General features: G+C 54.8%; 2 protein-coding genes across 6 annotated transcripts; one reads left to right on the top strand and one right to left on the bottom strand.

Annotated features, from left to right (window-relative positions):
• The first annotated feature begins 225 nt into the window (after positions 1 to 225).
• On the top strand, positions 226 to 18,164 carry LOC119101332 (1-acyl-sn-glycerol-3-phosphate acyltransferase gamma). 5 transcript variants are annotated; one of them, XM_037224641.1, is made up of 8 exons: positions 226 to 355; positions 6,201 to 6,397; positions 6,958 to 7,127; positions 7,726 to 7,887; positions 8,302 to 8,492; positions 15,028 to 15,175; positions 15,694 to 15,913; positions 16,843 to 18,164. In XM_037224641.1, the coding sequence occupies exons 2-8, from the start codon at positions 6,214 to 6,216 to the stop codon at positions 16,926 to 16,928; spliced, it is 1,161 nt and encodes a 386-aa protein (XP_037080536.1). In that variant the 5' UTR covers positions 226 to 355; positions 6,201 to 6,213; the 3' UTR covers positions 16,929 to 18,164. The 5 variants fall into 5 exon arrangements, with proteins under 5 accessions (XP_037080536.1, XP_037080533.1, XP_037080535.1 ...); XM_037224638.1 differs by lacking the exon at positions 226 to 355 and adding an exon at positions 2,618 to 2,718; XM_037224640.1 differs by lacking the exon at positions 226 to 355 and adding an exon at positions 4,254 to 4,299.
• A 1,431-nt stretch (positions 18,165 to 19,595) lies between these two features.
• LOC119101059 (zinc transporter ZIP1) lies at positions 19,596 to 23,411 on the bottom strand. The gene is made up of 2 exons (XM_037224307.1): positions 23,268 to 23,411; positions 19,596 to 21,596 (listed from the first exon to the last, which is right to left on the bottom strand). Exon 2 carries the CDS (start codon positions 21,481 to 21,483, stop codon positions 20,401 to 20,403), a length of 1,083 nt encoding a protein of 360 aa, XP_037080202.1. The 5' UTR covers positions 21,484 to 21,596; positions 23,268 to 23,411; the 3' UTR covers positions 19,596 to 20,400.
• Positions 23,412 to 24,456: the final 1,045 nt, after the last annotated feature.

Raw genomic sequence — 24,456 nt, 5'->3', positions numbered from 1 at the left:
GATGTACGTTACCGAGCAAGACATCCATAAACAGACGTATGATTCGTGGTCCCGTGAGCATGCGACCTCTGACCTCTGGGCTGGACGGAGACAGTCTCGATGCGCCGCTCCTAGCGACACGAACTGCACAGTAGCACGTGTCCGGGCCTCCCGCGAGGTGCAGACACAGGACAAACTGTTTATGTCGCCCAGCTGATGGTAGCGGGCGACCTTCCTCATTCCGCCATGCGCATATTCGTCTCAAAAAAGCGATTGTTTACCCGTGTGACCTGGGCGTCAGGCAGTGGCTGCTGGGGGTGAGGGGCGACTGGTGACACTGAACGGCGGCGGCGGCGGCAGGGACGCAGCGCCACAGGTGAGGTCCTGAACAGCTGTCCATGCAGCTCAACAGCGTTCAGATGTGGGAAGAAGTCGATGAAAGTAAACAGATGCCTTTAGTATTTGCGTTTATGCTGTTCTATATCATGATTATCGAGCTGCTGAAAAGCAATTATTTTTAATACCGTGTCTCGCAGAAATGTAAATGTTTCAAACATCCCCTTTTCGAGGAGTGTGGTTTTACAAACATACCAGATACGAACGTTGTTAGCGTTTGTATTTCATGCGCACAGGTCAGCCTAAAACAATTAAATACTCGTCGGTTCAAGGTTTATGTCATAAGTTAGTGGAAAGAGTGCGCAAAGAAACTTTGCATAAATAAGTCAGGTGCGGATCCAGAGAGGGCACGGGGCCATGCTACTTCCCCTCTGGTCTGAAGAGGCCATAGCCAGCCGAACAGACACAGTTTTTACACCAATTATTTCAACAGTGGACGCCTTTGTGCTTCCATGCGATCAGGAACAGTCGCAAGCAAAAGTGAAGGGCCCATAGGTAAAAAAATAATATTAAATTATTGAGAGGGTGGTGATTGGAAGGATGTATGGCCCATTACGCTGTCCAGAGGCTCCACGCTGTTTCCGAGGGCCCAATATGCCTACATGCAGGGTCAATCCGATCGTTTAGGAGCCTTCTACGTCCCCCTGCTTTCTTTGCATTCGCTCGGAGGACCCTATGCTGTTGCTGGGCCCTTCTTGCGAGCATGCCGGGGTACTCCTGTCAATCAGGGGCCTTCCTGCAAGCATGCCGGGGCAGTCCTGTCAATCAGGGGCCTTCCACTGATTCTTTCGATTCACCCGAAACGCTCTATACGCTATAGCCGGGAGCTCCATATGCTAACCTGCTGGGGTATTCTCGGTTGCTCAGGCGCCCTTCACGTTGGTTTCGGTTCACTTACCAACACACTCACAATACGCCCATGGGTCTCCACATTGGTCTAGCGCCTTTCCAATTCTTTGTCGCTCGCTTAGGGCACTACGCTCTTTTCGGGGGCCTTTCTCTTAGACTGCCGGGCACACTGGATTGTTCGGGAGCCCTGCACATTGGGTTTTGGTATTTAAATGTAGGGCCAGACGCTCCTTCAGGGGTAATCTGATGGCCTGTTTGCGTACACTTGACCTTAAGAGCCCCCCCCCCCCCACACTTGATCTCGGGTACTTTTTATTTGAATGGAGGGCCCAACGCTCTCGTCGAGGGCCCCTTTTGATAAACTGCTCAGGCACACTTGATCGTTCGGGGGCCTTCTAAAATGAGCCTCTTAGGTACTTCCTATTTGGATGGAGGGCTCTGTGCTCTTATCAGGGGCCCTATCTGTTAACTTACTCCGGCCCACTTAATCGCTCGGGGACCCTCTACATTGTGTCGTTGGTATTGATATATATATATATATATATATATATATATATATATATATGTATGTATATACATATATATATATATATATATATATATACATTCATTTCTTTGAATATTTCTCTGTTCCTTCGGGGCCCCATCGATCACGCTGCTTGGGCTACTGGCGGATCCAGAGGTAGGGGGGGGGGCACAGAACCATACCCCCTCGTGCCCCAAGGGAGACACATAGGCTCCTGAACGTGACCGGCTGAAACGTGACGTGACCGGCTGAAAAGATGCAGTTTTTAACAAAACCATACCAAAATTGAACGTCTTTGGGCCTCCAGACGCCGAAGAGCAGTCCCAAGCGGAAGAGAAAAGCCCGTGAGCAGGTAAAGTTAATTCTTCGATGACTGAGCGGGTGGTGATGTGGGAGACATTTTGAGGCTCATCACGCTGTCCACAGGCGTTACGCTGTTGCCGGGGCCCTATCTCCACTTGTCGGGTCAATTCTACCGCTAAGAAGCCTTCCATGTTGTTGTTGGTCTCTCAGCATTTTCTTGTAGGGCTCTTCGCTGCTGTTGTGGCACTATCTGCTAACATGCCTGGGCACTCCTGATCCGTCAACAGCCCTCCACAGATTCTTCCCATTCGCCCGAAAGGCTCTGTGCGCTTTACGCCCCACCGTACTGCACTGCCGCGGCGATCTGTGCCCACCTGCCCGCGCTTCCACCTGTGCCAAGCCTCTGGGACAGCGGCACCCGTCCCCCACAAACCTGCACCTTGCGTCGTCTGGTGAGGATGACGTCATCGGCGGCTGTCGGCGATCAAAGTCCCCCGTTATCGGACGCTCGGCTGATGCCCGGACTCTCACGCTGCCGGTGCCGCGGCGCACCAACGGCCGGGTCTTGTGAGTACATCGGGGTCGCGAGAACGTGCGCAGCTGGGGCAGGCCGCTGTGCAGGCGTGAGCCGGCTGGCGGACAGGATCGGCCACAATGGCGTCCAGGTGAGAGCAGCGATCGTCGGTGCCACCGGAAGAGGCAGCGTCGTGAAGGAGGCGACGCACGGTCGTTAAAGGACGATACACAGCCCCTGCGGCACGTGTGTTGGTAGTGTGGCAGAAACCTAGAAGGGATGCATGAGTGTTTTGTTTCCCTCCGGTAGCAAATGGAGGTCAAACCTGCAGTAATTGTAGAGGTTTGTGAAAGTTGGGTCAATAAACGTCGCCACGTCTTCCGAGAGTCGGCAAGCTTGTGCATATGGAACCACGGAATACAATATCAGAACGGAGATCTCTATCTGTCGCCCTGTAAAGTAGCCCTGTGGGGTTTCCCGTCAGCTGGGCCCCTTCGAGTTCGTGTTCGCAACTGCTCTGTGAGAAGCGGCCTTCTCACTGCAGGACGTGACCCGCTCCTGGAAGGATGTGGCCCGCCCCGTGACACGTGACCCGGTCTCTGTAAGACATGACCCGACCCTTGCAGAACATAACCCGGCCCCTGCAAGACGTGACTCGGTCCGAAAATACGCCACCCGGTCCCTTCAAAACATGACCTAGTTCATGGGACGGTCCCTGTGGGACATGGCACGCCCTTTCAGCAGGCGGCCAGGTCCCTGAAACACTTGCTTTGGCGCCAGCGGAACGCGATTCGGTCCCTTTATCAGTAGCGTCGAATGATCTGGGGCGTGGGGACGTGGCGGGGAAGAGGGTAGGGCGGTCACGTTTAGGAAGGAACTAGATGAAATCCGTATATGATGTGTTCTAGGGAAACGTTAAACCATTTTCCACCGGGTACGAAACAGGGGTGGGGGGGGGGGGAAGGAGGAGGGCTGAGCCATTACGCCCCGAAAGTTTATAATTTGCCGTAGGGGCGTTGACTCGATAGAAATGGTAAAAGACGGCAGTTGCTAGCGGTGTGCCGAGGATCTCACGATGGTTAGGGATGGGGGTGACGAGGCACACCCAAGCAAATCTCTATGAAAACCGAATTAAACGCATTCTGTTTTTAATTTTACGCAATTCGCTGTGAATTTAGCGCAATGTCTTGCAAGTCTTAAATGAAAATCGCCTGTAACCGATCTGCTCATTGTTTGGGGTCTTCTTAGAAATGTTAACTATTAATGTATGACACTCAATTATGTATACATGCCATAGCGTGAAAGGGGTCTCATTTTCCCAGTATTTTTCCCCCTCAACCTTCAACTTATTTCTCAAAACCACGCACTCTGTTGTTTTCACGCTCTGATCGTAGGTTCAAGTGGTTAGCATAGTTCTGTGTCATGAATATGAGGACATATTTCAGCTGTTGGATCTCATTTCAAAATTTCAACGAAGTTTCATGGGTGATGAATGACAGTAGTGCTCACCGTAAACAGCCCGTTTTCCATTTTCTCTCACAACCTCAGATAAAGCATTGACAATTTGGTTACATCATTTCTTCTTGTCAGCCTTCGCTGTGACTACAATTCTGGCGTAGTACAGGCATTCATGCGCTATGGTTGAAATTGGGTTGCGGGCCTCGGGCCCAATCCGTGGGTGCAGAACCCGTGGGAGGGTTTGTGAGTCAGAGGGGGTGCCCGGAAGTGAGCTGTTAGTATTTGGTCGTAGCAAATGTGGCAGCGGTCATCATCGCTCATCCGCACAGCATATTGCATAGATAGATACGCGTAAAGGTTTGTGATTTTCCTTTTCGGAATAGAAGTTGAGTGCCCGATTTAAGTACACCATTTTAATAGTCCATGAAGGAGTATTCATACATGTAGTTCCTATTCAGTAGGGGGCTCTAGTCCCCAACTTGGGCATCAGCCCCCGGTTTGGGAGAAAAGTGGAGAAGGCAGGAGGGAAACAAGTTTCTTTCCTACTCTTGGGGGTAGGTGTGTCGTTTTTCACTGCACAGCCCCCACACACCCAACTCGTTCAATATCCCGCACATCCCACACCCCATCCCATGCACAGTTCATCTAGCTATGCCCCTGGGTTGATGTGACCATGGCTGATGTACTAGTAAGGTTTGGGGGCAGACAGAATGGTGCCAAAAACAGAACAGTAAGCTGCCTCATTCATTGCAGATTTTGTTTACCTCACTCCTCTGAAACCTGGCGTGCCATCAGATTTGGTCATTGTTATCTGACTAGTTTTATATTGTAAACACATGATATCCTTCAGTGGCCAAATTCAATCATTTCTGCCTAAAAAATTATGAGCTGCCCCAGCCTGAAGTTTATGCTCCACCTCTGTCTTAATGGCATGTAGTGAAAGGCTTACATTTAGAGATTTGACCATGCCCATAAGGCACACATATGTGTAAGAGTATGTTGTGCTTTTTCTTTTTAAAAGGAATAATTAAATTTGTTGAAGTAGTGCATGCATGAATCATTAGTATCAATTTTTATAACCTAATGTTTATGTATGAAGAACTTAGATATGTTATTGGATAAACATAGCATGTGTTACTGATGTTTATAAGTAAATAGAGCTTTGGCATCAGGCCAGACATGCAAAGTATGTGATATTGTGTTGTTTTTGTGTTTATGATCCCTTAAAGTGTCATGTTCAGCATGGCAATCTGCTGTTCATTTTAGGTTGGGGTTAACTTTATCAAAGGTGAGATCAAACTTCTGCTACCTCTGCTGGACAAGATGTATTCCCTCCACCCACCCATCTCCTCCCAAAAATATAGCAGGATTCATGCATGCAATTTGGCCAAAGTATGGATGATTTTTTTGATTGAAGGGTGCATTTTTATTGTTCAGAAGATGTTGGCACTACCAGATAAGACATGTTACTAGAGAAATGATTGTGGTTAATGCACCATATGTCACCATAGCACCAGGAAAGTGCATTTATGTGTGTGTGCAGGGGGGAGGATGGTATGACATGCACACATTCCTGATTTCTACTGCTATATATGTATGGATTATTTGTAATGGCTTGAGTAAAGTAAGCAGCTGAGTAATAAGGCATGAAGATTGAATCTGTTTTTTCTACATCTTTTGATTATGGTCTTATAACTGCAATAAGAAGTGCTTTTTGGAGCAAAGCATTCCAAGTTGCAAAATATAAAGGAAGATGGTGTTCACAGCTTTCTAATACCCTTGTAAAATAAGCCTATTAGGCCATCAGTCTGAAGCCTATTAGCCTAAGCCTATAGCCTAATAAGCCTAATAGCCTATAAGCCTGTTAGGCCACCTCTATCTGAATCTGGTGACCTAATGATACATCAACTTTTTGTGGAATGGTGATGGTTTTCTGTGCTATGACACTGTACATGTGTTTATGCAAGATCCAAGCAGGCTGTTTGGGGCAATACTTCCCCACTGTTTTATGTCATTCTTTGTTTGTTTGTGATCACTGATGTAATCTATCACCCCCCATGCTTTTGTATGATATCCTATGTGTTTGATTAGCAGATGCTGATGATTGTTTTATAAATGTGATCATCCTTTTTTGGCTTATTTATCTTTTTCAGCTAATGGTTATGCTTTTTCCAGAGCATATGCTGCAATGGCTTGGACACTGAGCTCCCTGAAGACACTATCATTGCTACAGCTTTGCCTGGCTGTCACATTCTTTTTGTCTGGCTTGTGCATCAACTTGATCCAGCTGATCCTCTATGTGACCATCAATCCATTCAGTGATAGGCTTTTCAAGAAGATCAATTATTATTTGCATTATGTCATCTGCTCTGGTAAGTATGGCAGTACTGGCAGGGTGATGATCTTTATGTTAGGATCAGAATGTTTCATGTCCAGACTGCAGCATTGCTTGATTGGTTATTCAAGTCTTTGCTGCTTATTTGTGACAATGTGTACAGTACAGATTTACAGTATTTTTTAAATAGTTGTATTTATGAATTCATGTGTAAGTTCTAACCATGCCATCTCTCTGAAGCAAAAGAGATTAACATAAAAACACTGCAAACTTACGGCAGTGCTCCTCCCATGCCGTCAGCACGGACGGCGCCCTCCCCCTCCCCTTCCCCAGTTTCTGTGAATCTCCTGTTTTCCAATCCTCTGCCAGTAATGCTAGTTTGAAAGAGGAGATCATCATCCGCGTCCCGTGAACTCCGCTAATCAATTCACCATCTGTGTGATGTGCATTTGTACTCACATGAATGTCTTTCCTGACATGAACGTAACTTCCCAAGCCCGTCAATACGGAAGGGAATGATGCGGACTCAGGAAGAGAGAACTCTAAAGTGGAGGAGGCTGTCAGCCCCGGGGTGACCCAAGTGACCCGTGACCGCAGAGCTGCTCTTCCTGGCCGAGTGGTGGTCGGGTTCAGACTGCCGCTGCCACGTCGACAAGGACGCGATGAAGTACTTCGGCCACGAGCACGCGCTGCTCATCATGAACCACACCTACGAGGTGGACTGGCTCATGGGCTGGATCGTAGCCGACAGGTGCAGCGTTCTGGGCGTGAGTTGGCGGCGGCGCCCGCCGGCGGCGGCTGCCCGCGTGTGCTGTGGCCAGCGCCCTGGGCCGCCGTGTGCGCGCTCCCACGACCGGCTCCTGAGGCTTTCGAACAGTGTGTTTTACTGGGATGAGAGGCTTTCCGCTCTCACGGTGTGCTCTGATGTGATCAAAGGGGGTTTCATAGTTGCATTAACATTAGCGTTGATGTTTTGTGGTGACAGTGGGAATGCTAAATGACCGTACAGTGTGGGATGTCTGGCGCACAGTGCTGATGGTTAGAATCAGTCAGACTTCGAGCGATCTTTGCAGCAAATAAATAGGAAATGGTCAATATGATCATGCTATGGCCATTATAAATAATACGTGGAAATACCAAATGCAGCCAACTCGATGTCAGTATTGATGTTGATTGAGCTGACACGCCCGACCGATGGAACACTAGCCGTAGCCATCGGCCGCGCGAACGCCGACGCTCGCTCGGAGCGGGCCGTCTGCGGTCGACGCGGTCGTAAGCACCACCTATCGTGCGGTGCGGTGTCGTCCAGCCGCGTGACCTCGGGGCGCGGCTGCTGACCGCGCCGCCGGCCTTACCCGTCCGCAGAGCGCCAAGGTGTACGTGAAGGACATGCTCCGATACGTGCCCATCATCGGCTGGTCGTGGGTGTTCTCCAGCATCATCTTCCTGCGCCGCAAGTGGGATGACGACAAGGAGCACATTGATCGGCAGCTGGCCGTGCTGGCCGACTACCCGGACCCCGTCTGGGTGAGCGGCGGGCCCGCTGGCGCAGAGGCGCCCCAGGAGTGGTCCAGGCTGGCGTCCCTGAGCGGGACGGAGTGTGGTCCTGAGGGGATGGGACGCCACGGCTTGACTCTTCAGGCCGTAGGGCTCAAATCTAGCCAGTGTCCGAGCTGCGATGCTGTTTCGAGAGTAGCGTTCCGCCATCAAAGGCTGGGGTTTTCCACCACTGAAGCTTGATTCAGTTATGGAGTAAAACATTTTCAGCATTCTATGTTAGACAGGAGCTTGCTACCTTGAATGTCAGAAGTCCCTCGCCCATACCACTCCTGGCCCGCTCCTTGCAGTGCCGTGATCTCCCTCCCTGCTCCACTGCGACCCCGTCTCGCTCGCCGCTCGCATGTCATCAGCTGACGGGCTCACTGCCTTTGCCACCGCCAGCTGCTCATCTTCTGCGAGGGCACACGCTTCACGCGCGCCAAGCATGAGGCCAGCATGGAGGTGGCCCGCAAGAAGGGCCTGCCCGAGCTGCGCAACCTGCTGCTGCCGCGCACCAAGGGCTTCACCTACTCCGCGTCGCGACTGCGCGGAAAGTTCGCCGCCGTCTACAACCTTACCGTCTGCTTCGACACGTGAGTACACTCTCGCTGCTGCTTTGACCTGTGGAGTATGTCACCGTCGACTTCAATGTGTGGAGTACATCACCGTCGGCTTCGGGTACGCCACTGTTTGCTTCCACATTTGAGTGCGACATCACTGTTGGCTTTCACACCGAGGTGTACCTTCACGGTCATCTTCCACACTTGGGCATAGGCTTACAGTCGGCTTTGGAACAAATTACATCGCCGGTAGCCTTTTCACACGCTGTTATGACATTCTCGCCGTTGGCTTTTCACGTGCTGTTATGACATTCTCGCTGTTGGCTTTTCACGTGCTGGTATGACATTCTCGCTGTCGGCTTTTCATGCGCTGGTAGGACATTCTCGCTGTTGGCTTTTCATGCGCTGGTAGGACATTCTCGCTGTTGGCTTTTCACGCACTGGTATGACATTCTCGCTGTTGGCTTTTCACGTACTGGTATGACATTCTCGCTGTTGGCTTTTCACGTGCTGGTATGACATTCTCGCTGTTGGCTTTTCACGCACTGGTATGACATTCTCGCTGTTGGCTTTTCATGCGCTGGTAGGACATTCTCGCTGTTGGCTTTTCACGCTCTGGTATTACATTCTCGCTGTTGGCTTTTCATGCGCTGGTATGACATTCTCGCTGTTGGCTTTTCACGCGCTGGTATGACATTCTAGCGGCTGGCTTTTCACGCGCTGGTAGGACATTCTCACCATTTCCTTCCACTCGCGTGCACAATCTCAGCCCTTTGTCCTTGCCCTTTGACCCGCGGGTACAACCTCGCGCTCGCCACTGGCCGGGTGACCTTTTGGCCCTTCTCGTGACATGTGGGGTGGTCACAAGGCGTCCCGTCATCTGATTTCGTTGTCTCATGGGTGCAGTTGGGGTGTTCTCAAGTTATACATGCCCTTTGCGCTTGTTGTGATGCCGACTTCTTTGCCTGCACAAGCTCTCCCGCCTCTTGCAGTTGTTACACACTCAGAAAATGCTGCCAGATTTTTTTTGCGGCAGCGGTGACCACCTTCCAAGGGAGATTTGGACTGTCCCCCAGTGGAGCCCCGAAATGGATGGGGGGTTCCGGTGCCGAATGCTGAGCTTACATCGCATGGCAACACGAATAACCAAAAAGACCTGCCCCTGAAGGGGAACGGACCGTCGTTGAGTCCGGCTGCAGCGGTTCTGCCTCTGCCCCACGGATCTGGGTTCTTTACAGCTATGAAAGAGCTCTTTCGTCCCTTTCTCCGTTTGAGCGTCGAAGTGGATGTGACTGTTTCGGCGCTGTGGTACGATGTGATTAACTTCGGGATGGCAGTGTAGAGGTGGGATTTAGCAACGGAGAGGATGCAAAGCGAGCGATGGTTGCTACACGTTTCGTGTGCAGTGTGCGGTACGCAGAGGGCAAGCGAGACGTATCGCTCGCTCTGATAGAGATGCGCACAACAAAACAATCTGCCTAGGGAATCGTCAGCTGTTTTGACCTAAAGGGTGCGAGTGAAGACGAGATTGTAGAAGGGTTGGCCGAGTTTGGGGTTACTGACGCCCGTCGGATTAAGGTGGGACGTGGTGCGGACCTGATTCCTACGACCAATATCGTCCTCACCTTTGAAAGACCTGACCAACCGCAGGACATCAGAGTGGGCTATGTGATTGTAAAAGTGCGCCGTTTTATCCCCAATCCGATCAGATGCTTCGGTTGTCAGCGATTTGGACACACGAGGACCACTTGTCACAATCAGGCTGTTTGTGGCAAGTGTTCGTCATTAGACCATACAACGGACCACTGTACCGCAGACCAGCCGTGGTGTGCGCATTGTGGTAGAGAGCAGCTCGTTCGCTACACGTTCGATACGTCTTATCCAGCTGATGCCAGGAGAAGGGGATAGTCACGCTCAAATTCTGAAAACAAATATATTCCGGGAAGCAAGAGAGTTACGCGAGGAGAGCCGTCCGAAGGTCAGTTATACCTCACAAGACGTCCGGTCCGTCTGTAGTGCCATCGGCTTCCGCCCCGCACTCGACTTTCACTCCGGACACCGCGGCATGGCTTGCGGAATCGCCGTCTCTGTCTGCGGCCGGCTCCGCTGCGGCCGCGGTGGCCCGGTGCCCGCCGTGCTGCCGACCTCCGCGGCACCGTCGGATGCGCCGACGAAGGGGGGGGGGGGGGGGGGTGGATGGTGGTTCGGCGCGGCCGAGCCTCGCGACCTCACCGGCCTCGCGGTCCGGCAGCCAGCTGCCGTCGTTCTCCGCGACGCCTGCTGCGAGCGCTTCTAGACGAGCGCGTGAGACCCTGGAGCGGCACGAGGCGGACAGGCGTGCCTGTGAGGCAAAGCGGGCACGCCTGGCTGAGCAGGAGCCGGCCATAGCTCGTGTCCGTCGCGGTAGTGAGTGGACCCGTCACCCGATCATTTGCGCTGCCAAACCGCGCGTCGGTACTCACCTCTGAACTGGTGGCTATTATTAAAGCGCTGTGTCGCATTGAAGTTGGGGAGAAGTCCTTGCACCTCATTTTATCAGATTCTTTGAGCGCCCTCTTGACGTTGAGAACTTATAACCCATCATGTCCTCTTTTACAGGACATTTTGGACCGTTTCACTGCATTGGAAGGAGTTGGAAAAGGTGACGCTTTGCTGGATTCCTACTCATGCCGGTATCCTTGGATACGAGCTCGATGACTCAGCCGCAAAAGGCGCATCACATGCACCATTTACACGCGGATCGTCTCTTCCAGCTCGAAAATTGCGTCCAGCCAGTTACCATTCTTACAACGCAAGTGGCAGTCCTGTTTGGATAGTTAATCAAACAACAAATTGAAATATGTAAAACCCGATTTGGCCCTATGGTTTTCCAGCTCAATGAGGCGGGGCGAAAGCAAGTTGTGCTCCACAGGTTGCGTGTTGGCCACACGTGCCAGACTCACCACTACTTGCTGTGTGGTGGTGACGGACCTTGATATCCATGCTGCGTTCCGTACCATGTATCACGTGGTTAAATTGTGTCCACAATTCGTCCGGGAGCATACGCGCTACTTTTGGCGAAATGGTACGTCCCGTACGCTAAGGTATATTCCTGGTGATCACCCGCAACTGATTGATGGTGGCCATCTCTTTTCATTCCTTGCAGAAATTGCGTTTTGCTGTATATATTCACCTTGTTGATAAAATAGCTATGGCATGGGCGCCGTATGACCTGCAATGGGCGCACTGTGAAACTCTTGCTAACAACAACAAAGGTTCATGGATTGGCGCGGTCTCGGTCTAGTGACCTGTCATGGAACGGTGCCGAGTCTGGAAAAGAAGGCATTTGTGCTAAATGTAGGCATAGCGTTGACGCTGAACGAATCGCGCAGTGATTTTTCCATGGCAGGGATTGAAGCTGGATGGATTGGATCTGAAGCTGGCGGCTAGAACATTTACGAATGGGATAGCGAATGCGGTGATTTCAGGCGACTGGAAAGCTAATGCTGCCGAGTCGGGCGTTTGAAGCGTTCGTCAGCGGCTCACCGATCGCATCATGGCACAGTTTGTAAGCACGAATGCAAAGACCATCAGCACGGCAGGCTGACGTGTTACGCATGCCACTCATCGCGTATTTCAGGGCCATAGTCAACAGTCGAAACGGCAAAGGCTCACCAGCCAATACGGTCAGCCTGCAAAAATGCGCGGCCCTGCTAGCTGTTCGGCCATGTGGCGTGCAAATCGCCGTGCTACCACCATGAAAGTTCATCAGCGTCGCGCACAGCCGTGATTCGTGTTGTCTAGCCGCCGCGGACAGCCTGGCGGATATTTTGATAAACGAATGACGGAGCCTGCCTGCTCGACAACACGGGACAACGCGCCGTCCCATGTCCTCTCGCAAGCCGCGGCCTATCGCGCATCTCATGGGTTAGCATGTGATAATCCTCCGCATTGCCGCCGGCTTGGCGAGCGCCACGAACCTCGCTCCACCGACACACCAGGTCGCGAGCTGCAGCGGGCGCTGGGAGTCCGCGGTAATTTGCAGGTCGGCTGATGATCCTCCAGCTGGCTGGCGATCTTCAGGCGAGCTCGAGCTCGCAGACTGGGGTGCCACTGCGGCTGACTCTGTCCTGGTGGCCCCTGGCTGTTGCGATCTGTCCAGGCGTGGTCAGCGCTGCTGTGAAGGCTGTCTCTCCCTGGAGCCGATTGGGCGCGACTGCCGCGACTGAATCTGCGGCTGTTGTGTGCTGCTGGTTGCTGGGGGGATCGCTGTGGACTGCGACTGGCACGTGCTGATGACCGAGAGCTGTCTGAGCGTGGTCAGCATCTGTCATCCGCCGGACTGCTGGCCACTGGCTGCGGGCTACCGGCTGTTGTAGGCCGACTGCTGCGGACAGGGCAGCCGCCTGGTTTCCCCCCGAGCTCGACCGGGCCTCGTGGATCGGTCGGCTCGGTTCATAAGGTCGGAGTCGTGTCGGTCGGCTGTACGATGAGTGGCAGTTTGCAGCTGTTGTGAGGCGCGTGTTTGTGTTAAGATAAGTGTCCGGTCTGGTTACCGACTGGCTGTTGGGCCGCAGGGTCAAGCTGTTTGGTGGATAGATTAGCGTTCGTTTATCAACTGACGGCTTAGGAGCTGTTGTCATGGAGGTGTGTGTCCTCAGGTGTGTGTTTGTTGATTCATGGAAGTGATGAATGATGTGGATTGCCTATGCCTTGCACGTACTTGTTACATATGTATGTTTATGCGCGTGGACGCAACAGTGGTGAAATTACAGCTTGACCAATTTATCAGTGGGAATATTGGCGTTAGTAAGCAAGTATGGCTTTGCTGCTAAAGCAGGCTTTACTGTGTGACCCCCGGGGTTCAGAGGTGATTCATCTTTCAAATTTTTGTTGGAGATACCAATATATTAACTTTACCTCTGGTGTGGGACGAGGATGAACGGAAAGTCGTGATGACCGGCGTCTTCTGGGCATTGGCCACGATGTCTTTGCTGACCTTTGTGCTGACTCGAGGGCCTCGCTTGATCTCCCTCTGTGTAGAATAGAGCCGTCGTTCTCAGGGTTCACCAACATGACCACACGGCGCCGATGGCCCCGAAATATGACCAAAGGCTGCCTCACGGCGTTATTTTGAATCCAGTTGAGGAAGCGGGTGTCTTGTATTTGCCCCGGCCAGGCTCGGGCCGGCCTTTTTTCAGTCATGTTCAGGTGTCGTTGACCGAGTACTTCCGTGTGCAGGAAGTGCAGTGTGCAGGTGTGTGCAGGGTGCAGGGTGTGTTGGGTGCCGGTAGTGTAGTGGTTGACGCGCCTGCGTTAACCACTACGCTTCTGGGAAACGAGAGGTACGGGGTTTGATTTCCCGCGTTGCCCGCCCGCCCTTCCCGCCAGGGTGAGAGGCAGGCGACGCCATGTCGCCTCCGCAGCTGGGTGCGTCGTAAAGCCTCAATGACGCACATACTTCCGTGTGCCGTTGTTCGCTGACGGCGGCGCGCCCCTTGCTGCTGCGGTCCGTGTCAGAGTTCGCCGCCTCGTCAGTGCCCTTCGCTGGAGGACGGCCGCGCTGCGTCAGCTGATCGCGCGCCGGGAGACTGCTGCCCAGCTGCAGCGCAGGATCCAGCAACCGAGCGGCTGGCGTCCGAGAGCTCACGATCGGCCTCGCAGATGACAGATGATCGTGTCCGTTTGATCCCGGGGATGGCGCTGGCGGCGGGTCTCCGCCGCGCCGCAGTGTTGATGCTGAGGAAGGCGGCCCGAGCGCCGGGAGTGGCGGCGAGGCTGTAGCGTTTTCGCTGGCGATCTTAGGAGTTTCGTTCGTTCCCACGTGTCCGGCGAGACTGAGCTCTGATCCGGTCGTCAAGACATTGCTGTTACTGCCATTGGGCGTTCTGGGTGTTGTCCACCGTTGTTGCCTGTTCGCCGACGGACAACGGTGGCTCGGGACGGGCGCGGCCTCCCCGAGACGCTGAGAGGCCGGCCTTCGGAGTGGGCTGTTTCGCCGTGCGTCCGGCCCCGGGACCGAGTGAATCGCCGCATGTGTGGCGATTTATTATCTGTATGTGTGTGTGTGTGTGTGTGTGTGTGTGTGTGTGTGTGTGTGTGTGTGTGTGTGTGTGTGTGTGTGTGTGCGTGCGTGCGTGCGTGCGTGCGTGCGTGCGTGCGTGCGTGCGTGCGTGCGTGCGTGCGTGTGTGCGTGCGTGCGTGCGTGCGTGGTCGGCACCCTCGGCTCAGGCCCTGCACGAATGGTTGCACACACAGTGCCTGAAGCCGCGGTAACCGAACAGCTCCGTCGCAAGGTGGTGTGGGATCCACGCTAGCCGCGGCTCGTTTGCGGTGATCGTCTGTCGGGACGATTTCCGAGTTCTTCGATGATGGAGTGGGTTCAAATACGAAGACTATTGGTCGTCTTAGCCTATTGCGGGCGCGATGCAAACAAAATCAGATGTCTTCGTGTACTTGAGTACATTGTCCGTTTGTACCGCAACACGCACAACAAATTAGAACAGGAGTACGGAAAGTGCATTTCACAAATCCATATATCGGACATATTCTGCCCGGGTCCCTGACGACCAGCGGGCGTCCGTTTCAGGGAGAACTACGCCGAGCCGACGCTGACCAACATGGTGCGCGGCAAGAAGATCCTGGGCGACATGTACATCGAGCGGATACCGATGGACGAGGTGCCTGAGGACGAGAGCGAGGCGGCCGAGTTCCTGCACAAGCTGTACCGGCAGAAGGTGCGACCGCGGGCCGGTCCGCCGCCTCGCCCGGGGTGTAGGTGCAGATCGGGGTGGGCACGGGGCGACTCCTCGTAGCGCTGGGTTAGGTGATCAACTGGGGGTCGGATGAGGAAATGTAGAATGACTGGTTGTCTACCTGTGACGAGACATCTAACGTCACTCCCCGCACTACTCGTGCGACAGTCTGACGACATCGCTCCCTGTGCTCCTCACGCGACAGTATGTTGACGTCACTCCGTGCTCCTCACGCGACAGTTTGCTGACGTCACGCCCTGTGCTCCTCACGTGATAGTTTGCTGACGTCGCGCCCTGTGCTCCTCACGCGACAGTCGGATAACGTCACTCCCTGTGCTCCTCCCGCGACAGTTTGCTGACGCTCCTCCCTGTCGCTGCCTTGGGATAGGCTGATGACAGGTATCCCCAAGTTTGCGACCTGCTGCGAGACACGGTTTCCCCACCCGTTTCCTACACTCCCTTCACGACCGTTTGACGTCGCGCTTCTCGCCGCTCCGCAGGACAAGATGCTGACGTCATACCACGAGACGGGCAGCTTCACCCAGCTGTCGGGCGCGCGTGAGCTGACGACGGTGCGCCTGCCGCGGCGCTTCTTCTCGCTACTCAACACGACGGCGTGGGCGGCGCTGGTGCTGACGCCGCTGGTGCGCTCGCTGCTGGCACTCCTGCTGTCCGGCTCCACCGTGCAGGTCGTCTCCGGCCTGCTCGTCGTGGCTCTGTGTGAGTGGCCCGGCGGGGAGAAGGGGCGAGGTGGGGTGAGGTGCGTGCTGGGGGCGACTGGAGGGAGGGGATATGGGTGTGGTAGGCGGCAGGAGGCGGGGGAGAGGACCGCTTCCCACGGCAGGGTCGGTGGAGGTGGAGGGGTGCTGGCTGACGGGTGGCCGGTGTGATGGTGAGAGGGATGATGAGGGGGCGTAGGTGGGCGTCTTTGTCGGGCAGAGTATGACACTGAGCGGAGCGGCTGGACCTGGCGGACGAGGTGGAGGGAGCTCATCACTATCAGAGGTGGGGCTGAGACGACAGAGGGAAGTCCTTAGTGATTTAGTAGAATGATGGGCGGAGCCTTTTTCCGGTGTCTTTGTTCGTGAGCGATGATGCTCCAGACAATTGTGTCGTTTTGATTGATTTGGTAAGATCAGAAAAATGCAATGCGACCGGGATAATGCGAGGGGTACTCAAGAACACGCGATGTTGGTTTGCTGTGTCAGTATGCTTGGTTCAAGTCTGGGCCTGTTTACTCTACTAAGTGGTTCATTTGTTCTGCCCTCCGTTGTGCTGTTTTGTCTCAGGTGTCGTTTTGTCTAAAGCACGTTTGTCTTGTATTTTTGCCGTTCGCGGGTCTCAGACGAGTTCTGAATGCTGGCATTTGTCGCTCACAAAATGTTGTGTTTACTGAAGGCTTGCAAATGCTAGATACTGCTGTCTTGGCCGTTAGCGTACTCCGGGCAGTTCTTTCGCCGTTGATGTGATAAGCTGTTCACCTTGATGCAATTGGTGATTTTGGCACCAATGGTGTTGCATATCGGTCATTATCATATCCATTAGTTTTGGCGTATTTCTCGCCTTGGCGTCCGGCGACTCGGAGCCGCCGCGGCGCGTCGACAGCTGACGCCGTTGTGGCGTACCCTGACGGGTCGCTCCGTTCGCAGTGTTCTTCAGCATGTACAAGATGATCGGTCTCACCAAGATCAGCAGGTCGTCGTCTTACGGGCAGACCAGCCGGAAGCGGGAGTAGGCCGACCGTCCGCGGAGTCTCGCCGCCGTCCGGAGCGCACGCGCCGTGTGTCCGCCCCAGGGGTCCCGCCGGGCCGTACCTGCCTCGGGGGTCCCGCCCAGGGCGTACCTGCCGCGGGGTGTCCCGCCCGGGGTACACTCGCTCGGGCTGTGGTCCCTTGGGGTGCGCCCCGCCCAGGGTACACCCGCTCGGGCTGTGGTCCCTTGGGGTGCGCCCCGCTCAGGGTACACCCGCTCGGGCTGTGGTCTCTTGGGGCGTACCCTGTCGGGGTACACTCGCTCGGGCTGTGGTCTCTTGGGGCGCACCCTGTCGGGGTACACTCGCCCGGGTCGTGGTCTCACGAGGTGCCCCTGTGACGGAGGTACGGTCCGTGGCGCTGAAACATACCAGGTCGACGCCGCCCGGCGACTGTATGCTCAACGCGTAGCGTCCCCGTGTCTTTGGGCCAGTTTGCGGTGGCGGCGCTGGACCGCGATCCGCGCAGCGACAGGGCGGGTGTTCCGCGCGTCGCCAGCCGCAGCAGCGGAGTGGCCGCGCTTGTATCAGGTGTCGAGGTTAGTGTTCGCGCACCCGCACGCACGCGTGCGTGCGTGCGTGCGTGCGTGCGTGCGTGCGTACGTGCGTGCGTGTGTGTGTGTGTGTGTGTGTGGTCCGGGTGCCTGACCCGGCGCTGACCCGGTCAGCATCCGCAGCCGAGAGTAGGGTCGTAGGTCCGCAGTGTGACCTGGGTGAAGTGTTCGCCCGCCTCGGTAGTGGCCGCGGGTCGGGGAGCAATAGATGGGCGTCCCCGTGCGGACCGGCCCGGGTCTAGTCCGCCGTCGCCCCTACTCGGAAGGCGCGAGTCACCCATTATACGCGGTAGTCCACGGGTGTTACTTAACAAGTCAGCGGCGCCGGTCGCGGCAGGCGCGTCAGTTTCTCGTTACTTGCTCAGCAGTCCGCTCACTGCCTCTGTGCGCGGTGGGAGCGGAGCATCGCGCCGCCCAAAATGTGTGTAAATATATGTAGGAACACTGAGGCAGCATTATGTTAGACGGCGATCGAGCAAGGTTTCGAGAGTTTTCGCCGGCTGTGGTGTTAAACCCACAAGCGACAGTAGATGTACTGGCGGAGCGGCGCGCGACCACTGCTGTCTGGAACGACGCCGGGCGGGCATTACACGGCCGGCACCGGGCCCCGCACGAGCTTATTGTTATACTACAAATACATGCGTGATGCCTGTCATCCCCGGCGTGATCCGCGTCTTTTTCTGCCGGTGCGATAGGCACTCGTTACCACGTTTTGTCGTTCGTTCGTGCCTCATTTCCACTTTGTCCCATTCTTGTCGCCTGGTTTAACGCGTCGGCTGGTGTGGTGCCCGTCGCATGGAACGTGACCTGTTGCATCATTGCAGGTGTCGCGAGCGAACAGGTAGTTTCCCAGCTTCGAGACATGAGCACTGCAGCTCATTATAACCACCAATGCAAGGATGCGTTGAAACAAAATATGCTTTGGTTGTACAACTGGCTGAAAGTGGCGGTGATAACACTGAAGGGTTCATCATGAACAAAGGAATTCGGGAAAGGTGCGAAAGGAACAACGGGCGGTAACAAAATCTAGATACACAAATACATTTAACGAATACAGTCACCTGGCAGAATTAGGCGGACCAGTCAGCACGCCGCCATTGTCTTCATGAAAGAATCAACGATGCAATGCAAGTGCACACCGCGGGAACGACACATCCCGGGTTTAAACTGGGGCTCGTTTCCAAAGCTTTGGGAGTTGTGTGTCGTAAGCAGCCACAACAGACACAAACAGGTATGGATGCTGTGCACATTGACTGCATATTGAAGGCGGGCATCACTGCAGTCATTATGCACGAACGTTACCGCAGCCACTGTATTCACTGTACACGAGCGCCACTGCGTTCGCTGTACACGGGCGTCACTGCGGTCACTGTGCGCGAGTATCGCAGTGGCCTTCGCTTCGAGCCGCCGTGCTAATCGCTACTGCCACCGGACCTCGCTGGAATGCACTGTGTGTGCACCTTTCATCATACGTCGGTTTTTCAGCGCCTGTGATCATTAACCCAACGATCTCACGTGCCCTGCGTAGCAAAGCCCTTCCAGGTTCGGTGAAATTGGGACAAGAGATAATTAAGCGCCATGTCGCCGTTTATAGCCACGGGTAGGAAGCGGCTTGCCAAGTCCTCGGCCTTGCCCAAGTAAATGAGCTCACCCAGGATTGGACTGAGTACCTTCAGATGAGATGCGTTGTGCTGCGGTCTAGAAAGACGGCGTGGGCGAACTTTGGTTCCAGTGCACGGCCTCGAGCAGGAATCTTGAGACACTGCCTTTGAAAGCATGCATTTAGTATACAGTTCGCATGAATTTATGCAAGCATGTTTGACATGCTATATATTTTGGACATACGTATACGTTGTGTATGTATGCTTTTGATATGCATACTTTGTGCGCACATACTTTGAGTACGCATACTTTATATGCATTTGCATATACATGCGTGTATGCAGTATACTGTATGCCGTCCAGATCAATGCAAGGGGTTCCCAATCCCGGCCCTTAATTCTGACTTGGCGAAAACGTCGCGTCGCATCGCAGACATCTGGAAAATATCCAGCCCACCGCTGAAGGCACGCTGCATGTTGCTGTCAATTATTTCGTCATATTGCTCACACTTTACAGCAAAACTGCTTTGAGCCCACAGCATAATCGTCGCAGCCACTGTGATGGTCTGTGGTAATATACGTAACAAAAGCGGTAATTCAGCCAGTGTCGTAATATAATATATACATCGTATGTGATCATATGCTGGGCAGGTTTACACGCCGGTACATGTAGCGCGTCGCAGAGAGCGGTTAGCCAGCGCACACACATCTGAGCCCGCAGGGTCGAACATTGGTAACCCCCATCGTTTCTATCGATCAGAAACCATGTGTGAAAACGTTTTCGTTAACAACAATTCGTGATTACTCTCCTAAAAAGCGTTCAGTCCTCCAGATTGTGAAGTGTGTGAGCGGTTAACATCAAAGTTGTGGCAGATTTACTCGAACGTGCGGACAAGATTGCCGGGAGCATTGGGATGATACGGTCCATTCATACGCAGGAGCCCTGGCTGACGCACGACAAAATGCTATCTGACGTTGCTACACGCTTGTTGGTCAAGGTTGGATGATTGCACATCTGACATTCACTACATGGGTATACATTTCTTACAGCAAAGTATTCCAGTGGCCATACAGTCACCCCTTGACAGCCACTGTCCGCTCTGTCCGGCCAGCCCCACATTGCGGTACATAACTCGCCGAGACAAGGTGCTGCTAGGTGCCTTGAAGACACGACTTTGGGCCGAGCACCTCCGCTGACCAGCGCCGCCTTAAGTTCAGCCTTTCTTCACGTCGGATACTAGGCAGCAGCGGTGTCTCCCTTCTCCCCTCCGCCGGCGTGCAGATCGGGGTGACAACGGCGTCTCACCAGATCCGGACCCGGTGGTCCTCCGCCCCCTCATCCTCCTCCGGCTCGGTGACCAGGCTGACCAGGATGGCGATAAGCACAAAGCCGGCAGCCGTGCAGGCGAAGCGCGCCATGGCGTGACCCTGACGGCTGCGTTCGCGCGTCAGCACCTCCATGAAGCAGACGTACATGAGCGTGCCGGACGCCAGCGTCTGCATCACCATCAGCGACACGTCGTGCGCCAGGCCTGTCACTTCCAGCTGCAGTACGCCGATACCGATGCCGATGCCGAGCATGGTGGCGACGGTGAACACAAGCACGCAGGCGACCTGTGCCACCGGCCGCAGCGAAGACGTCAGCATCTCCAGGCCGAGGATGAACACCAGGATGAACTTGTGGCTGCTGACGGCGGCTAGCATGAGGTAGACGTTGGAGGTATTCTCCTCTGCGCCAACGGCAATACCTTCGAGGACTGCGTGGAAGGAGAGCGCCACCAGCAGCAGCATCGTGACCAGCGTGCCGCCATGCGCGCTGGCGATGGCGGCGCCGTGCGAGTGCCCCTCGTCGCCTCCAGTGCCGTGCACGTGGTCCTCACCGGAGCCAGCGTGGCCGTCGTGGCCGTGCTGCACCTCTAGTGCTCCGGCGTCCAGTCCGCCGTCACCGGGATCAGCCAGCTTCGCTGGCGTCGACACCAGCGCCACGTCCGGCTGCACGCGCGCGGCCGCGCGCGGCTGCGCGCCGTGCAGCAGCTTATGCGCCACCTCCTCCAGCAGGTACACCAGGAAGAAGCCGACGCCGATGAGGATGCTGGGCAGCGGCACGTCGTTGGCGACCACGGAATCGTTGCTTTGGATGTCGCTCCAGCTTTCCAGGCTCTCGGGCACCATGTGGCAGAGCAGCGTCGACAGCAGCACGCCGGCGCCGAAGCAGAGGAAGAACGAGAAGATGGGGTGGTCGGGGGAGACCCGAAGCGCCGCCTGGTGGCCGCGCTTGCCACGCCGTAGCACGGCCAGCGCCGTCATCGGCAGGCAGCCGGCCAGCAGCGATCCCAGGCCCAGCACGGCCAGCGCCACCAGCTTGGCCTTCAGCACGTCATCCATGGCGTCAGACTGCGCTGCGCAGGCACGGCGACGACGGGCAACCGCGGCAGGGAGGCTTCGGACGTGGGGAGTCTGTGGTGAACTCTTGGCGGCGGCGGCGGTACGCAAAGGTGCTGTGGGCATGAGCAGGTCGGCACAGACTCTCGGGCGTAGTGGACATGCGAGGATGCTGGGACTGGCGGACGTGGACGACGCCGGCAGAGCTGTAGCCGTGGTGGTCAGAGCTAGTGCCACCTGAGGCTAATGGCAAATACCCTCCGCTATTTGACAAGGGGGCAAACATGTTTTTAGGCTCATCGAAAGGAGGACCCATTCTGCTCCCAGAAATCCGAGATAGCCAAAACGGAACATTCTACCACATCAAAAGAAGGGCGCTTATGAGTGCACACGCGCACGTCGGTTGCGCCGACCTGACCTGGGGGGTCATCGTATTGACAGACGTATCAACAAGAAGGCACTGAAGCCCGTCACGCCTGCATGTCACGCCGGCCAGTCACGCTAGTCGAGCCAGTCGCACCCACCAGTCACGCCGTCCGAGCCAGTCACACCCGCTAGTCACGCCGGTTGTGCCAGTCATCCCTGCCAGCCACGCCGGTCGAGCCGGCGCACAGCACAGATCCCGCGTTTGCCGAGGATTCAACGGACTGGGTACGCACTTCCGTGCGGAGGTGCAATGGCGTACCTCCAGGCCAGAACGCCAGCTGGCGTACAGATGGCGCACTCAACTGGACGCCATAAATCGAAAGCGTCGAGGGCACGCCTCCAAGCGGCACGCGTGGCCACAACACATCCGCTACTTTGCTACAACCGGGACCAAGGATTTCAAGATTTATTACAGCACAATTTGCTGTAATCTCCCTGACACCGCCGGCACCAAAGAATTGTCGTGCAAATGGGCACAACATTTACCTACAGATTGAAAGCAAAATTTGTTCGACTCCTACGCTCCAAAAATATGTTCGACAGGGTAGAATATATTCATAATGCGAATAAAGGCAAGCAAAGCTTAATCCCAATTCAATTTAAAGCGGGGCTGAAAATTGAACTTGAATGCGCATATGATCTGGGCGTAGCTGCGATGAACCTGATTCAGAATCCGGAACATTTATCCGCAATCCAGAATTTTGGTCAGAAGTCTAGCCGTAAATAACTAAAAGTGCAGCTATAGGTTTTGGCAATTTCAATCTCATAACACGACGCTCTAAATCCCCGGCGAGACACTTTTCAAATTATCATGGTTTATTTAATGTGTTTTCCCCCATAATAGCTGGGTGACTCACACTGGGCAGTGTGAAATGAACCATATAAAAACCCGCTATTGTGGTTGGATCATTTTTGAGCTAGGTTTCTTTAAACATTATCTAGTCGGCTTTGGCTCTTCCCAAGCCCATGAACACAAAGTTTTAGGCTTATTCAGCTGGATAACCAGTGGAGGTAACCATCCAATCAAATTCTAGCAAAATCGGCTCGATTTTGGAAGCGGCTTCGATTCCGTTCACGTGAAGCGTATGTGTGCTTGGAAGAACATCAACGCTAGCTGACCGATGGAGGGGGTCACGGTATCTGTCAGAGAAGGTGCATAATTGGCGGAGATGTCGTGGGCTATGTGAGGTTACGCACCCTCTCTGACACACCCGCGACTTCCTCACCAATCAGACCCCCCCCCCCCCCCTGACGGAGCACTTGACTTGTCCACCAACCACACACACTCCCTGACAGACCCCGCTACCTCTCCTTCAATCACACTTCCTCCTTGACAAAGACGCTGAACAAACATCACCGACCTTGCCGGGCGGAGCACGCGACTCGACCGCTCACTCCACCGCTGTCTGCCTGCTCGCCGGCGTGGGTGGCTGCTGGGGTGTAGCCGGCACCGGCGCTGCTCCCTGGTTGGGATGGGTCGCCACTGGGGTGCAGTCGGCACTAGCGCTGCTCCTCCGCACCGGCGGTATGTCATGGACGCGGTAATCCCGACTTATCTATCGCGGCTCACGCGCCCGTCAGCCGGGAGATGCGGAGGCCTCGCTCGGTATCGCTCTCGAGATCGCAGACCTGGACCGTATCGGGTAAGCCGCGCGATGATGGGCCTCCACTAGACACTTCACCCTCGTGCTATCGCGACAGCGCTTGTTGAACAAGGGGGATAGGGGGGGATAGGAGTAGTGGGAGTTAGCCAGCTCACTCAGTATCAGGCGAGCTGCGACGTTAAAAGCTTTCGAGCACTGATAAATCGTCCCCGTTCAAATACGTGGGACGTAAACTTGCCATGTCATGAAAGCCTTTCAGCGCCGCCCTCTTACGCATAAGACCGCGATAGCGTATTGGCACCGGGCCACAGCGCTCTCGCTCGCTGCGCAATAATATTATCCACCCAGCAGGATGCTGTGCCCTTACCGACCTGGCCTTGCAGTTGGCAGCGTTGAAAATGACAGCAGCATGGCAGCGTTTCGCTGACAATGCCAGCAGGAAGCTCCGACGTCCGCTGTCGCCCCGCTGGTCTCGACGCCAGACAAGCGTCTCGCTGGTAAATATCAGCATGTTCTCTTTAACTGAGCAAACGCAAGTGGCGCGCGTTTTTCTACATGGATCCGACACGAGGAAGTGCGTTGTTTACATGCTTCGTGCAATCGGTGCCTCCGTACAGGAGCACCGTGTACACGCGCCGCAGATGGTCCTCTGCCAATGGCGTAAATCGCGAACCTTGACCACGTCCGCCTGCACTCCTGACACGTAAACATCGGGTTCGACTCCATAAGACCCAGACACGCTGGGTGTTTTTATTAGATTCAGGTAAAAAGATGATACACGCACACGCACACCTGAACAACGAATGCAACGACAAGATGGCGGCGCAATGAGAACGGAGACGGGTAGTATTGCACAGCAATTAGAACAACACTGTGAACAATGAATGAACATCTGGCCGAGGCGCGCGCTCGCCCCCCTCCGCCCGGCCCCCGGCCCCGCAGAGCC

Source organism: Pollicipes pollicipes, unplaced genomic scaffold (genome assembly GCF_011947565.3).
Source record: "Pollicipes pollicipes isolate AB1234 unplaced genomic scaffold, Ppol_2.1 Scaffold_4881;HRSCAF=5763_pilon_pilon_pilon, whole genome shotgun sequence".
In the NCBI taxonomy this organism is placed as follows: domain Eukaryota; kingdom Metazoa; phylum Arthropoda; class Thecostraca; order Pollicipedomorpha; family Pollicipedidae; genus Pollicipes; species Pollicipes pollicipes.
Note: the sequence above shows the minus strand (reverse complement) of the source record. Positions and strands in the feature narration are given on the sequence as shown.

What these genes read in the sequence shown, in the direction of transcription:
- LOC119101332 (XM_037224638.1), top strand. An exon ending in GCATTATGTCATCTGCTCTG is followed by an intron (nt 6,398 to 6,957) that starts GTAAGTATGGCA and finishes CCGTGACCGCAG; the next exon opens with AGCTGCTCTTCCTGGCCGAG. An exon ending in ACTACCCGGACCCCGTCTGG is followed by an intron (nt 7,888 to 8,301) that starts GTGAGCGGCGGG and finishes TGCCACCGCCAG; the next exon opens with CTGCTCATCTTCTGCGAGGG.
- LOC119101059 (XM_037224307.1), bottom strand. Translation starts at nt 21,483, where the DNA reads ATGGATGACGTGCTGAAGGCCAAGCTGGTGGCGCTGGCCGTGCTGGGC.